This window comes from Erpetoichthys calabaricus, chromosome 7 (genome assembly GCF_900747795.2).
Source record: "Erpetoichthys calabaricus chromosome 7, fErpCal1.3, whole genome shotgun sequence".
Taxonomy (NCBI): domain Eukaryota; kingdom Metazoa; phylum Chordata; class Cladistia; order Polypteriformes; family Polypteridae; genus Erpetoichthys; species Erpetoichthys calabaricus.
Window position 1 is genome coordinate 7,963,094 of NC_041400.2, and position 14,850 is coordinate 7,977,943.

General features: G+C 42.9%; 1 protein-coding gene across 4 annotated transcripts in view; it reads right to left on the reverse strand.

Annotated features, from left to right (window-relative positions):
• The window catches only part of fsd1l (fibronectin type III and SPRY domain containing 1-like), a 141,849-nt gene that overhangs the window by 70,626 nt on the left and 56,373 nt on the right, over positions 1 to 14,850 (reverse strand). For all 4 annotated transcript variants that reach the window (XM_051929806.1, XM_051929805.1, XM_051929804.1 and 1 more), the window contains exons 4-5: positions 12,516 to 12,617; positions 861 to 883 (exon numbers count right to left, since the gene is read on the reverse strand). In XM_051929806.1, the coding sequence (XP_051785766.1) occupies positions 861 to 883; positions 12,516 to 12,617 (125 nt within the window). The remainder of the gene's footprint in view (positions 1 to 860; positions 884 to 12,515; positions 12,618 to 14,850) is intronic.

The following is a 14,850-nucleotide window of genomic DNA, read 5'->3' on the forward strand; positions in this document are numbered from 1 at the left end:
TATGGTCAGCAGTGCAACGTGGCAATGACTGAAATTGGCTGCTTTGAGCGAGATCAGACTTTGTTGTGTAAAATGTATGTGATATGTACGTGAAATCATAGAGTATGCAGGCTCATACAACATGCAAGACAGTAACATTTGTCAAAAGTAAATATTTTTTGTTGATTTCAATTGCTTTGTGTTCTTTTTTTTAAAAAAAGTTAGTTTTTGGAAAAAATATTCAGCCCTGGGAGAAACGAAACAAAAAAAAATTAGCCCTAAAAGAGTTAATTCCATGGCCTGTTGCTGCTCTCATTCTGCCATAGCAGACATTTCCAAAACTGTTGATTTTCTGTTTTTTTCTAAGAACGCCGTCAAGATATTTTGGTGACCTGAGAGATCAACCTTACTGAGACCTTCACCTTTCTTTATTTTCAGATATTGTGTGATGGGCACAGGTGAGCTGCTCATGTGGTGGCTTGTTTTGTGTCTCATTGTTATTTGGCTGCTAATTAAGGAAAAAGAAAATACTAAGGGGTCTGAGTCAAGTTGATTAAAATGAATGCTAAAGAAGTTAATCAGCAGCAAAAACGGGTCACTAATTAAGAAGATGGTTAGAATGAAAACCTGCAGCCACTGCGGCCCTCCAGGACTGGAGTTCGACACCCGTGGTCTATATAGTGTAATGGCTACTTACCGATGAACCTCCAATCTTAACAGAGGGGTCTTTACCAGTTGCTACATGCAAATGCACTAAACACCAATTAACCAGAGCCAATTTTTTGGCTGGGAAGACATGACATAGAAATAATTAATGAAAAGAAAAAAAAAAAAAACATGACAGCCGTTAAAGAAAAATAAAACTGAAAAATATTCCATACCTATCCTTGATCTGTTTGGCAGCCTTTATGGAAGAAGGAAAGAGAAGAGAAAGCTGGTTAGTGGAGCCATGCAAGTCGGAGTAGGTAGAACCATGCAGAATTAACTTGAATGATGCGCCCGTGTGGCTCAAGCTGGAAATCATCTTGACAGGCACACCAAACCGGACCCCGTGATCTACTGGTTAAAGTTACAAGTGAATTAAGTCAGACGTGCAGTGACAGGGACGACAGGTACCACCACGGCAGGCATGCTTCTGAAAGGTAAATGATATTAGTTATCCATTTTCTTAACCCCCTCTAAATACATTACAGGCTTTAGGAACCAAAGGTCAAACCGAAAAACTTTGGGTGCAAAGCAAGAACCAATTGTGGATGAAATGGGAATAATCCACAGGGCACACCTACAAACCCATAAACCTCTCATAGGGGGCAAATTTGGAAATGGACACCTGGAGGACATCAAACTTCCACAAATTTAGCAGCCGGGTTTGGGATCAAACTAAGTATGCTTGGGTACCGGTCAGTAAATGGATGAGAGATCACCTAGGAAAAATCGGGGTTGTTGCTGGAAGACGTGTTGGTGAGGCCAGCCATGAGCGAGTACCATGTGATATGTGTGTCAATATCAATGCTCCAGGGCAGTGATGGGGACACTGTGTGGTAAAAAATTAGTGACATCCTTCAGAAAGGTGGTCATAACAACAACAACATTTATTTCTAGAGCACATTTTCATACAAACAATGTAGCTCAAAGTGCTTTACATGATGAAGAAAGAGAAAAAAGACAAAATAAATAATTAAAATTAGGGAACACTAGTTAACGTAGAATAAAAGTAAGGTCCGATGGTCAGGGAGGACAGGACAGAAAAAAAAAAAAAAAAAAAAACTCCAGACGGCTGGAGAAAAAAATAAAATCTGCAGGGGGTCCGAGGCCACGAGACCACCCAGTCCCCTTGTGAATTTCCCCTTGGGATTAATAAAGTATCTATCTATCTATCTATCTATCTATCTATCTATCTATCTATCTATCTATCTATCTATCTATCTATCTATCTATAATATAGTGCCTTTCATATCTATCTATCTATCTATCTATCTATCTATCTATCTATCTATCTATCTATCTATCTATCTATCTATCTATCTATCCATCCATCCATCCATCCATCCATCCATCCATCCATCCATCCATCCATCCATCCATCCATCTATCTATCTATCTATAGGCATTCTACCTCACATCAATGACCTCAATCAGTCCTCATGGTATTCAGAGTTCACATAGAAGAACTTGATGATGACATTATGTGGACTTCTGGCCTTTAATCCATCAATGTAAGGATATCACGGTGCTTTGATCAGGTGGTGGTGGCACAGAAGAGAAAGTAGGGGTTAGTACGGATTTTGGAGCCACCATGAATAATAATGATAATTAATTGAATATGCAGAGCATCAGGATTTAACTAAGATGAAGCTCTGAGAAAGCCATGTTAAAGTAATGAGTTTTCAGAAGTTTTTTAAAGCCCTCCACTGTATTAGCCTGGCAAATTCCTATTGGCAGGCTATTACAGATTTTAGGTGCCTAAAAGTAGAAGGCCGCCTCACCACTTCTTTAAAGTTTAGCTCTTGCAATTCTAAGCAGACACTCATTTGAAGATCTAAGGTTACAATTTGGAGAGTAAGGTGTAAGACATTCTGCAATATAAGATGGAGCAGATTATTGAAGGCTTTGTAAACTATAAGCAGTATTTTAAAGTCAATTCTAAATGGCACCAGTAACCAGTGTAGTGACGCTCAGACTGGGGTGATGTGCTCAGATTTTCTTTTCCTAGTTAAGATTCTAGCAGCTCCATTCTGCACTTGTAACTGATTGATGTCTTTTTTTTTGGGTGGTCCAGAGAGGAGTGCGTTATAGTAATTGAGCCAACTGAAAACAAAAGCGTGAACTCATTTGTCAGCATCTTGCAGTGTCATAAGAGGTCTAACTTTTGCCCTATTTCTTAAGTGAAAAAATGCTGTCCTAGTAATTTGATTAATATGTGATTTAAAATTCAGGTCACAGTCAATAGTTACCCCTAAATTGTTTACCTCCGTCTTGAATTTTAATCCTAATGCATCAAGTTTATTTCTAACTAGACAAAGAGCCTGTTTCGACAACGTAAGATGAAACGGGCACGAGTTTGTGTCAGCAGTGTATGAAGAACAAATGATAAGTAACAAAGAAGTTGTTTTGTAGTGATTGTAGTCCGCTTTACTCATTACTGTACAGGCTTGTACTGTTAGTTGATAAATTTTCCAGGCCTATAGTATAATATTGAATGATGAATGTTCCAGTACAATATGGAATAGTAATAAGTATAAGCACCACAAACCTGATATAGGTGTATTGAATGAATGCGTAATTGAATCAGAATGCGTAATTAGGCCTCGAGCTGTAGTCGAAATCGCCTTTCAGGTCTCTAGAGCTTTAATCGAAGTCGCCTTTCTCTTTGAATTTTTGTGGCCGTAAATCCGCCGACCTGCCGCGATGTTGGGGTTGGATGTCAGTCTCGTAAGGTTTCTCGGGCAGCTGCGCAGAAGGTGACTGCGCATTCGGCTTCGGACAGAAGTGAGTGAGTGAGGAGGCAGGCGAATTATGTATTAAGATAACCTCATTATATCCATTATTGCCAATCACTAAAATTTCTGTTTTCTCTTTATTTAGTTTGATAAAATTACTACTCATCCATTTGGAAACACAAGTAAGACATTGTGTCAGTGAATCAAGAGAGTCGGGGTCATCAGGTGCTATTGATAAATAAAAGATCCTTAGGCATCTCTCGAAAGGAGTAGGGTGTTTCCCAATGTCCTAGTGTCATGATTAGAGTGCAGGTGAATACATTTGGTATTTTTCAACATCTTGAACGCCATTTTTTATCTCCTTCTATTGCCACTATTTTGAGAGCCATCGTTGGTGCTTCTTTGCACGTTGACAGGGGGTGTGGCTTATCTCGTTAGGAACTTGGAAGCTAGATTTAGTTTGATTTGTTTTGGTTTCGTTTCTTATGCTCCTCTCCCAGTTTAGCTCAGTAAATAATCCCCCGCCAGTTTCTCGGCAGGACCCCTGGTCAGATTGCTCACCATTGGCCCGCTAATCATCCCCTGTCTCTAATTGGCTAACTATCAGTGTCACCCCTTCAAATCACCTATTACCCAATGTGTGGTGAGCATACAGGTGGAAAAAAATGGCTGCTGTCGCATCATCTAGGTGGATGCTACACATTGGTGGTGGTTAACATAACTTAGAGTGTAAGAGTAAATTGTGAAATCGTAATCAAAAAAGAGGAAGGGCAGCAATAAATTAATTTGGGCAGCCCATCTCTAGTTTGCTTATCCTAATCGGGATTTGTTGGGCATGAACTTGGGTGTCTAGATTCAAGTTACGTAGAATTTTCACATAGTTTATGAAAGTATCTCCGCTCACACTTAAATAACCAAAAATGCACATGACTTAGTTGTTCACCTACACTGGGCTTATGCACGTCAGGGGAAACAGGAAGAAGAAATGTCCTCCTTAAAGGGATGGTTATGCCGCAAGTTATCACAAAACTGTAGCGACAGGTAAATTATTTGCATTTTGCATATGTGTGCAGCATTCAAACTGTATGAAACTCAGTTTAGTAGCACAAGTGCCATGAAAAGAAACTCCTCGTTGTCCTTTATGATGGAATACAGTTTCCTTCTGTGAAGATTAACCAATCAGGAAATTGGTTGTAATTTGTAATAAGCAGGGTTTGATCAGGAAAGGACGATGTAATTAGCATGAACCAATCAGGGCATGATTAGTGTCTCGGGTATTGAGTGTTGCTGGACGAGAAGAAAATAAATGGTAAAAAAAATGATCATAAGGTTGTAACATTTTGTTGTTTCCGATGGCCGTCGTAATCCAGGCATCATAAATTTGGGCCATAATGCACATGTCTGGTCTGGGATAGATTGTGGTCTGATTCCACAAACAAAACACTTGGCCTAGTCAGAAGGATTTGGTCTGTGGACGAATGGAACGTAGAAGCGGTGCTGTGCGGAAGGGGGGCTAAGTGAAAGGCAGAGCTCCAATGATGTCACAGCGAAACGCTCCATTTGCAGACCGTTTGACAGGGTCTGGCCACTCTCACAAATGTTAATAATTTCTAGAATTTATTAATAATTACACATTAATCATTCAGTATTGCTATTGGAGATGTTCTCGCTTCATGCCACCTGAAAAGCCAGCAAGGATTAGTTGGGACTGCCTGCAGTGTGCTCATTCTCAACTCGAGATTCTCTCCATTGACAAGAAACAAAGCTCTCACCTGACAGACATGAAAAGCACCAATTTCTAAGCAACGTGAACAAACGCACGACATTAAACACATTCACGTGTGGTGTTAATCACTTAAGGAACAAACAACACTGCAGTGAGAGCTGAAGCCCAATTCCATAGCCACCACCAGCAACACCCGACTCAATTCCGTTTTTTTTTTTTGACACCGTTGATGCCAATTGCATTTACCGTATTTACTCGTGTAAGACGCGCACCCTAATTTTTACAAAGAAAATCTCGAAAAAAATTTTCCCCGTGTACGACGCACGTTGTGATTGTATAGGAAGCGTTTAGGGCACATTTTCCGCGAAATGCACTTTTGTTTTTGTTGCATGACGAACGAGCGAGTGAGAGAGAGAGTGCACGCGCGAGCGAACGAGTGAGAGTGAGAGAGAGAGAGAGAGAGAGAGAGAGTGCGTGCGCGAGCGAACGAGCGAGCCCAAGCAGATGAAGTAAACATTACAGAAAAAAATTTCCTCATGTATGACACGCACTTGATTTTCTAATGTTAATTTTCGGGAAAAAACGTGAACAAACGCACGACATGAAACACATTCACGTGTGGTGTTAATCACTTAAGGAACAAACGACACTGCAGTGAGAGCTGAAGCCCAATTCCATAGCCGTCACCAGCAGCACCCGACTCAATTCCGTTTTTTTTTTTTGATACCTTTGATGCTGATTGCATTTACCGTATTTACACGTATACCACGCGCCCTCGTGTAAGACGCACACCCTAATTTTTACAAAGATAATCACGAAAAAAATTTTTTACGTGTACGACGCACGTTGTGATTGTATAGGAGGCGTTTAGGGCACATTTTACGCAAAATGCACTTCTGTTTTTGTTGCATGACGAAAGAGCGAGCGAGAGAGAGAGAGAGAGAGTGCACACGCAAGTGAACAAGTGAGAGAGAGAGAGAGAGTGCGTGCGAGAGAGAGAGAGAGAGAGAGAGAGAGAGAGAGAGTGTGTGCGCGAGCAAACGAGCGAGCCCAAGCAGAAGAAGTAAACATTATAGAAAAAAATTTCCTCATGTATGACACGCACTTGATTTTTTAATGTTAATTTTCGGGAAAAAACGTGAACAAACGCACGACATGAAACACATTCACGTGTGGTGTTAATCACTTAAGGAACAAACGACACTGCAGTGAGAGCTGAAGCCCAATTCCATAGCCGCCACCAGCAGCACCTGACTCAATTCCGTTTTTTTTTGACACCTTTGATGCCGATTGCATTTACCGTATTTACTCGTATACCACGCGCCCTCGTGTAAGACGTGCACCCTAATTTTTTTACGTGTACGACGCACGTTGTGATTGTATAGGAAGCGTTTAGGGCTAATTTTCCGCAAAATGCACTTCTGTTTTGTTGCATGACGAAAGAGCGAGCGAGAGAGAGAGTGAGAGCGAGAGAGAGAGAGAGAGAGAGAGAGTGCACGCACGAGCGAACGAGTGAGAGAGAGAGAGCGCACACACACAAGTGAGCGAGCGAGAGAGAGAGAGAGAGTGCACGCGCGAGCGAATGAGCAACCCCAAGCAGAAGAAGTAAACATTACAGAAAAAAATTTCCTCGTGTATGACGCGCACCTGATTTTCTAATGCTAATTTTCGGGAAAAAATGTGCGCGTGGTACACACGTAAATACGGTATTTTCCCCTGCTGTGTGAAAAGCAGACAGACGCAAGGAGTCAAATGTACTGAGATGATCTTAAAGCCCTGACACATTAGACGACTTCTCCAGCAAATTTAAACTGGAGCCTTCACTTACATAGTCAAGTCGGCTTCTTTTTTTTCTTGTTATGAGAAATTCATACTTAATAAGTGTTGAGATGTGAAATTTTGCATACAAGTTGATAAATATTTTGTACGTCTTCATTTGTAACTTAGACAAAGCAACGTAATATTAGTATTACATTATTGATAATAACAGCAATGGTTTGATGGACCCCTTTCCCACCTTTTAGGAATGAGTCTCTTTGTAATTTTACAACAGGATTGCGGTGAAATGCCTCAAACCAGTTGGGCAAGTGTTTCTCTGCTAAAGTCTCTCAGTCAACCCCCTGCAGGAAAGCCAGGCTGCCTAACTGGCAAGCTTCACGGGGGTAGGTGTGAAGGTGTTCTATTCCCCCATTGGTCTGAAGTATGGCTTGTGGCAAGCAGCTGGGGATGGCACCCAGCCGGGATGCCCGGAAGGACCGGAGGAGGGATTACGCCTCCTCCACACCACAAGGGGGCGACCATCCTGGTGGCTTTGGGGACCACGGGAACTGAGCTTGGAAGCTCAACCCTATAGGGGCCCGTGGTCATCGCCAGGGGGCGCCACAATGCCTGGAGAGCCCTGGTCCTCAGAACTTCCGCCACGCTCAGAAGTGCTGGGTGGAAGAGGGCCAGGGACACCCGGACACCTCTGATTCTGGCAATCTTGTTGTGCCCCACACTAATCTACACTCCATGGGTGACAAGGCCTTCAGCTGTATAGCGCCCAGACTCTGGAATGACCTACCAAAATTAATTAGATCAGCTGACTCCATGAATTCTTTTAAATCAAATTTAAATTTTACTCATCTGATCAGGTAAGTTTTTAGCTCTACTTGACTTTATTACCCTTCTCTCAGTTTACTTCTCTGTCAAGATGCTCATGTAACCTGTATGTGTGTGTCTGTGTGTGCAAACCATCAATTAGGCTTTTTTTTTCTCTGAATTCACTGTCGTAATCTTCTCTATTTATTTATCTGGTTTGTACAATGCTATATACTGTATACCCTGCTGTTCTTTCTTATATTCTGTAAGTGCCTTGAGCATGGGAAAGGCGCTATATAAATAATATGTATTATTATTATTATTATTATTATTATTACTGGGGAGTGCCAGCTGAGGTTAATCGGGAGGCACCTGGAGCACGTCCGGGTGATTACAAAAGGGGCCATCTCCCTCCATTCGTTGGTTTGTGTCGGGAGCGGAGAAGGACGGAGCTCGGGAGGAGAGGAAAGGAGGCGGCCTGAAGAGAGAGGCATCATTGTGTATAGAGGCCTGGACTTTGGGGAAAGTATTGGGGTTGTGTGTGCTTCACTGTAAATAGTATTTGTAAATAAAGCGTGTGTGGTGACTTACAACGATGTCTGCCTGTCTGTGTCCGGGCCATGCTCCATAGGCCATTTGGAATTGGTTTGTATCAGAAGCCTTTAAGTACCGTGACATCCTATTGGCTGTAGGGGATGGACAGAAAACCTATAAATTTGCTTGCTTTACCTCAGTTTCTCTCTCTCTTACCAAACTGATGAAAGATCATCACACACCATGAACTGAAAAGGACAACACAATGAAGAGCACAACTCGGCAGCCATATTGAGACAGGCATGCGGCGGCCTGTTCTGAAGAAAGCTGACCACAAATGAGGCCTTAACTAGAGACGTTTTAAGTAACTAACAAGTCTGTGTGCCGCCTGAAACTACACATCAGCATTTATCAGGTTGTATGGTTGCCAGTATTCACTTGTATTTTGCATATTGTTATTATTTATGAATAGTATCAATAATACATTACTTAAATTGTGTCTTTTACTACACCTAATTGCCTGAGGTTATACATGTAGAAGGGAAGATGGGGAGAAGTTATATGGTACAATACCTTATAAACGGTGGTAAGTCTGGGAGATGTGAGGCATCCTGTCAAAGGCTGCATATTAATAATACAAAAGGGGAAAGTAGAGTAATATAATACTCTACCAAGACAAAACAATAAGTATGTTTGAATTCCGACTACCTTTCTAAAGTGCATGTCACATTGTATGACTTTTCCGATTTCCATTTCATAATCTTAGCAAGTCGGCGGCTGACGTCCCCAGCGATTCACTCTGACTAGTCTGTAATTCAACAGAAATCTTCTTTTACTCGTGGGGGCGCCACAGCTCTGTGTGTGCATGAGAGCTGACGAACAATGAATGCTCATCTGGAAGGACAATGCAAACAGTGAAGCAACGTCATGAACTACGAGTGCCAAGCACTAAAGAATTCCAAAGCAGCTTCTGTACTGGAAGGACTGGGGAAGAAAGCTTATCCAGGACATTATTTCCCCTGGATCACTAGAGGGCAGCCCCCCTGGCTTGCAGCAGGGTCACAGATTTGGAGTATGGAAGCAGGGGGTGTCTGGATGATTTCTGTGCCCTTGGTTGTAGCATTTCCAGCACACCCGGAAGAAGGTCATGGAGCACCTGGAGTACTTCCAGTTGCCCCATAAAAGGAGCCAGCAGCCACGACTCCGGGAGCCAGAGTCGGGTGGAAGAGGACGAAGCTTGCTAGGAGGAGTGGAGGCGAAGATAGAGAAAGAAGAGAAGGAAAAAGAAAGAAGGGAATTGTGCTTTTGTGCTGTGCTGGAACTGTGCTGTACAGGTGGGAAACAGGGGAAAGCATTTCCCACGTGGAAAAAGAAAAAAATGAAAGCGTGTGTGCCGAACTTGTGTCCTGCGTCTGTCTGTATCAGGTTTGGGCAGCAGGAGCGCCCTCTGCAGACCACAGCATGTAGTTCCAAACACTTTAGAGGGGGATTTCACCGTAAAAACCCTGGCTAGTAATAAGGGCAAGCACTGAAACCTTTATAAAATAAAAGATTGATTCTTCGCAAAAAGGGTTCCAATCACATTGCAGCTTTCCCATAGGAAAATGTTTCTGCTGAAAGGTTGATCTTTGATCGCTTATGAGACTTTACAGAGTTTCTCCTTTACGGTTCGTTTAAGAATCAACTTTGTCACACGTGTTTCTCCTAAAGTTCCTTAAGAGAACATAGCTTTAGACAAAAAGGAGACCGGAGATACAACTGAGGTTAAAGGAGTCAAAATTAAGCATGTGATATTTTGTGAGATCTCTTTCTAATTTGTTTTACCCTTATTCAAAACTCCATATCCTTGACTTATTATTGGACTTACATACACCTTTATCCAAGGTGACTTACAACATCTGAGATATGATTGGTGACAATTCTTTTGGTTTTTTTCCAATTGGAGCACAGACAGATGAAGTGATTTTCTAGTGGCCACATGGTGTTAGAAGTGGGATTTGAATGCACAGTCTCAAGGTTTAAAATCTTAAAAACTACACCACCCATTTCTTCTAGAATGCATGTACTTTCATTGGAGCACAGCAATACAAATTAGAGCAACTAATCGTATCATTCAGACACAAGAACTACAGTTGTGTAATCGTAGTAAAGTGTTTTATTACCACAGACAGCTCCCCATACATGTCACTGTCTATTACTGAGCACACAATGCAAAGACTTCCAAATTGTAAAACAATGTCAAGACATCGTTTGGAAAATCTGAGCTCCTTGTGTGACTTTGCTGAGATCTCTGCTGAAACTCAAAGGGGTGACACTTGTGAGACCACCAAAGTATTTTGTCTCAGGAGAAAAATCTGACCCCATTTTATTTCTTTCCGATCTCATTGTTGTCTGGGAGAAACCACAAAGATATTAAGGAGATCCCATCTTTGATGTTTCGTTTCTATGGCTTGTGGAGCACAAAGGCAAAGTGGAATTGCCTGAAATAATTCAAGTCGAACGAAGCTCCAATACAGGATCCTAAAAGCAAGGTCAAAAAAAAAAAAAACACAAAGTCGAAAAATAAGAGATCCAATAATTCACAAAAATCACAATGAACACAAGGATGCTCACCAACTCCCTAGCTCAGTGACCATGCGCCGCCAGGAGCTGCGGGAGACCCTCCAAATTGATAAGACAGAGGGGGGTTCCTGGTGGTGATGAAGACATGCTGTCACTTTGTCATTATGGGCTATCGAATAGATTGATGAGCAAAAATGGAAAATGTATCTATTACAATGAAATCGATAAGACGATAAAGTGTGCAGAAGGTGAAGGGGTCTGAAGACTTTAAAAGTTGTGGCGGATGCCCGGAGCCCTTACCCGGCCGGGATGCCCTGAGTATGGAAGAACCTGGGGAGATAGTATTTTTCCAGCATGAGCATGGGAGGTCAACCTTGCTGGGGCTTGTGGCCGCCATCAGGGGACACTTTCAGGGCGCTATTTAGTTGGAACTGCGGCAGGAAGAAGCTCGTTGGGCACCTGAAGTCCTTCCGGGTGCCCAATAAAAAGGGAAGTTGCCAGAAGCGAACGGCCAGAGTCAGGAGGAAGAGGACAAAACCTGAGGAGGAGGAGTGAAGACGGAAGGACTGGCGACAAGAGGGACTGGGTTGTGTTGGTGATTTGTGCACGGTGCTGAACTGTAAATAAACCGTGTGCCGTGTGGCATTTGGTGTCCTGCCTGTTTGTGTCGCGATTAGGTGCGGCTGTACACGCCCAGGGCATCACACAGTCTATAAGATTATTCACCGGTTTAGGTACGTGATTTACGCCTATTTTAATTTTTAGTCTTTTTGGTTCTGAAGACCGATTTCTCTGTTCACTTCTGATTATATCCTGGCCCATATTTATATCCTGATCTCACTTCTGCCTGCTCCTTTTTTTTTTTTTTGTTATCTCCTGGTTTAAATCTCAGACATTTGCCTGAGCGCAGATGATCCCCCTCCTCCTGGTCTCCAAAAATATGAACATTAGAACATTAGAACACTCTAGACGAGAACAGGCCATTCAGCCCAACAAAGCTCGCCAGTACTATCCACTTATTTCTTCCAAGAAAACATCAAGTCGAGTTTTGAAAGACCCTAACGTCTTACTGTCTACCACACTACTTGGTAGCTTATTCCAAGTTTCTATCGTTCTTTGTGTAAAGAAAAACTTCCTAATGTTTGTGCGAAATTTACCCTTAACAAGTTTCCAACTGTCCCTGTGTTCTTGATGAACTCATTTTAAAATAACAGTCTCGATCCACTGCACTAATTCCCTTCATAATTTTAAACACGTCAGTCAGGTCTCCTCTTAATCTTCTTTTGCTTAAACTGTAAAGGCTCAGCTCTTTTAATCTTTCCTCATAATTCAACCCCTGTAGCCCTGGAGTCAGCCTAGTCGCTCTCCTCTGGACCTTTGTCTAGTGCTGCTATGTCCTTTTTGTAGCCTGGAGACCAAATGGCAATATGGCTTAACGCACATCCAGTGTATCACGTTTGTCTGGGGTGGGGTCTTTCAGCTTCTGTTCACGAGCATAACTGCCCCCAAGGATGGCGTTAAAAGCATATAAGACAGTTGCCTCAGAGCAATCTTAAGTTCTCTTAACACTCTGTCATATTAGGTAAGCGTTAGTGAAGTACACACACACACACACAAACAATAAAGTGAAAGGAAAATAAGATGCCAGGGTTTTCGCATTCACAAAGCAAGCCTGCCAAGCACCCACTCTGTACCTTTGTGAAATCGTCTGCATCCTTGATGTCCAACGCGGCGTTGGCAAACTCTATGAGCTCCTCGGAGCTCTCCAAGGCATTGGCGCTTTGCGTCAGCTGGTTCTGCAAAAAAAAAAAAAACAAAACCACGTAAATTTCGGTACAGGGCCACATGCGCCATACACATCTAGATGATTTCATCTTTGGTGCTTTCAGTTTACAGTCCAGGGGTCCCCAACTCTGGTCCCGCAGGGCCCCAGTGGCTGCCGGTTTTCATTTTAACCCTTTTCTTAATTGGTGACATGTTTTTGCTACTAATTAACTCCTTTTCCTTTCATTTTAATGGACCGGTTTTTTAAGATTTGTTCCCATGAATTTCTTCATCGTTCCTCTGAATTGCTTCATTTCTTTCCTTTAATGGCACCCAAACAGAAATGAAATGTGAAGTGAGGGAGCCAACAGAAGACCAACTAAGTGAGGGCATCAAACTCCCACCAATTTCACGCCAACCAGTTGCTTCATTAGGCACCGAGTCTTGTTGTTAATTAAATTCCATGGCTTGTTGCTGCTCTCATTGTGTAATAGTAGACATTTCAGAAATTGTTGATTTTCTCTTTTCTAAGAGCTCTGTTAAAATGTTTTGGGGACCTGAGCAGATCAGCATTCCAGAGACCTTCACCTTTCTTTACTTTCAGATATTATATGATCGACAATGTTTTGCTGGTCATGTTCTGGTTCATTTTTGTATCTCATTATTGTTTGGCTGCTTATTAAGGAAAAAGTAGTCAATTAGGTGCAAAAACCGTGCAGTGATTAAGAAAAGGTGTAAGAGCCATTTGCTTGTCATTTAGTCAGTCAGTCGGTCATTATCCAACCCGCTATTTCCTAACACAGGGTCACGGGGATCAGCTGGAGCCTATCCCAGCCAACACAGGGTGCAAGGCAGGAGAAACCCCAGGTAGGGCACAAGCCCACCGCAGGGCTCACACACACACATACAATTTAGGATAGCCAATGCACCTAACCTGCATGTCTTTGGACTTTAGGGGGAAACCAGAGCACCCGGAGGAAACCCATGCAGACACGAAGAAAACATACAAATTCCACGCAGGGAGAACCCGGGAAGCGAACCCAGGTCTCCTTACTGCGAGGCAGCAGCGCTACCACTGTGCCATCATGCTGCCCGCTTGTTATTTCCATCCATCCATTATCCAACTCGCCATTTCCTAACACAGGGTCACGGGGGTCAGCTGGAGCCTATCCCAGCCAACACAGGGTGCAAGGCAGGAACAAACCCCGGTTAGGGCACCAGCCCACCGCAGGGCACACACACACACAGCACACACTAGGGACAATTTAGGATCGTCAATACACCTAACCTGCATGTCTTTGGACTTTAGGGGGAAACCAGAGCGCCTGGAGGAAACCCATGCAGACATGAAGAGAACATGCAAATTCCACGCAGGGAGAACCCGGGAAGCGAACCCAGGTCTCCTTACTGCGAGGCAGCAGCGCTACCACTGCGCCACCATGCTGCCCGCTTGTTATTTCCATCCATCCATTATCCAACCCGCCATTTCCTAACACAGGGTCACGGGGGTCAGCTGGAGCCTTTGCCAGCCAACACAGGGCGCAAGGCAGAAAAAAAAACCCGGGCAGGGTACACACACACCCAGCACACGCTAGGGACAATTTAAGACCGCCAATGCACCTAACCTGCATGTCTTTGGACTGTGGGAGGAAACCCACGCAGACACGGGCAGAACATGCAAACTCCATGCAGGGAGGACCTGGGAAGCAAACCCAGATCTCCTTACTGCGAGGCAGCAGCGCTACCCACTGCGCCACCGTGCTGCCCGCTTGTTATTTAAGTTATATAAATGTTTGCCTAAATATTAGTGCATAGTCTATGGGAGGTTCCTACAACCCTTATAAGTTGAATAGAATTGGTATATTCTAACTATTTCTAGCCTCTCTGACCACACATTATACTTAGTTAGTGATCAGCCTTGCCAGGCGCAGAGGGCACAAGGTTTTAAACCGGGCCTTGTGTGCCTTGCGTGCATTAAGTGCTAAGTAACATGAAAGACGATGTACTTTATTGAATGTGCAGCGCCATACGTTTAAAGCGTACAGAAGAATAAGTAAAGCAACTTTAAGTATAGAAACAACTAAAGTGTGACAAGAAACGCTATGTTTAGAGAAGATACATTTTTTCAAATTTTTTTCCTTTTGTTCTGTGTGTGTAACAACCTTTTTTCTTTACCTTGTGGTTTATTTGCTGTGAATTTTCACTAAATATTTTGAAACAAACTTTTGGACTGAGAGATTTCTTTCGGCATGCATGTTACCTGTG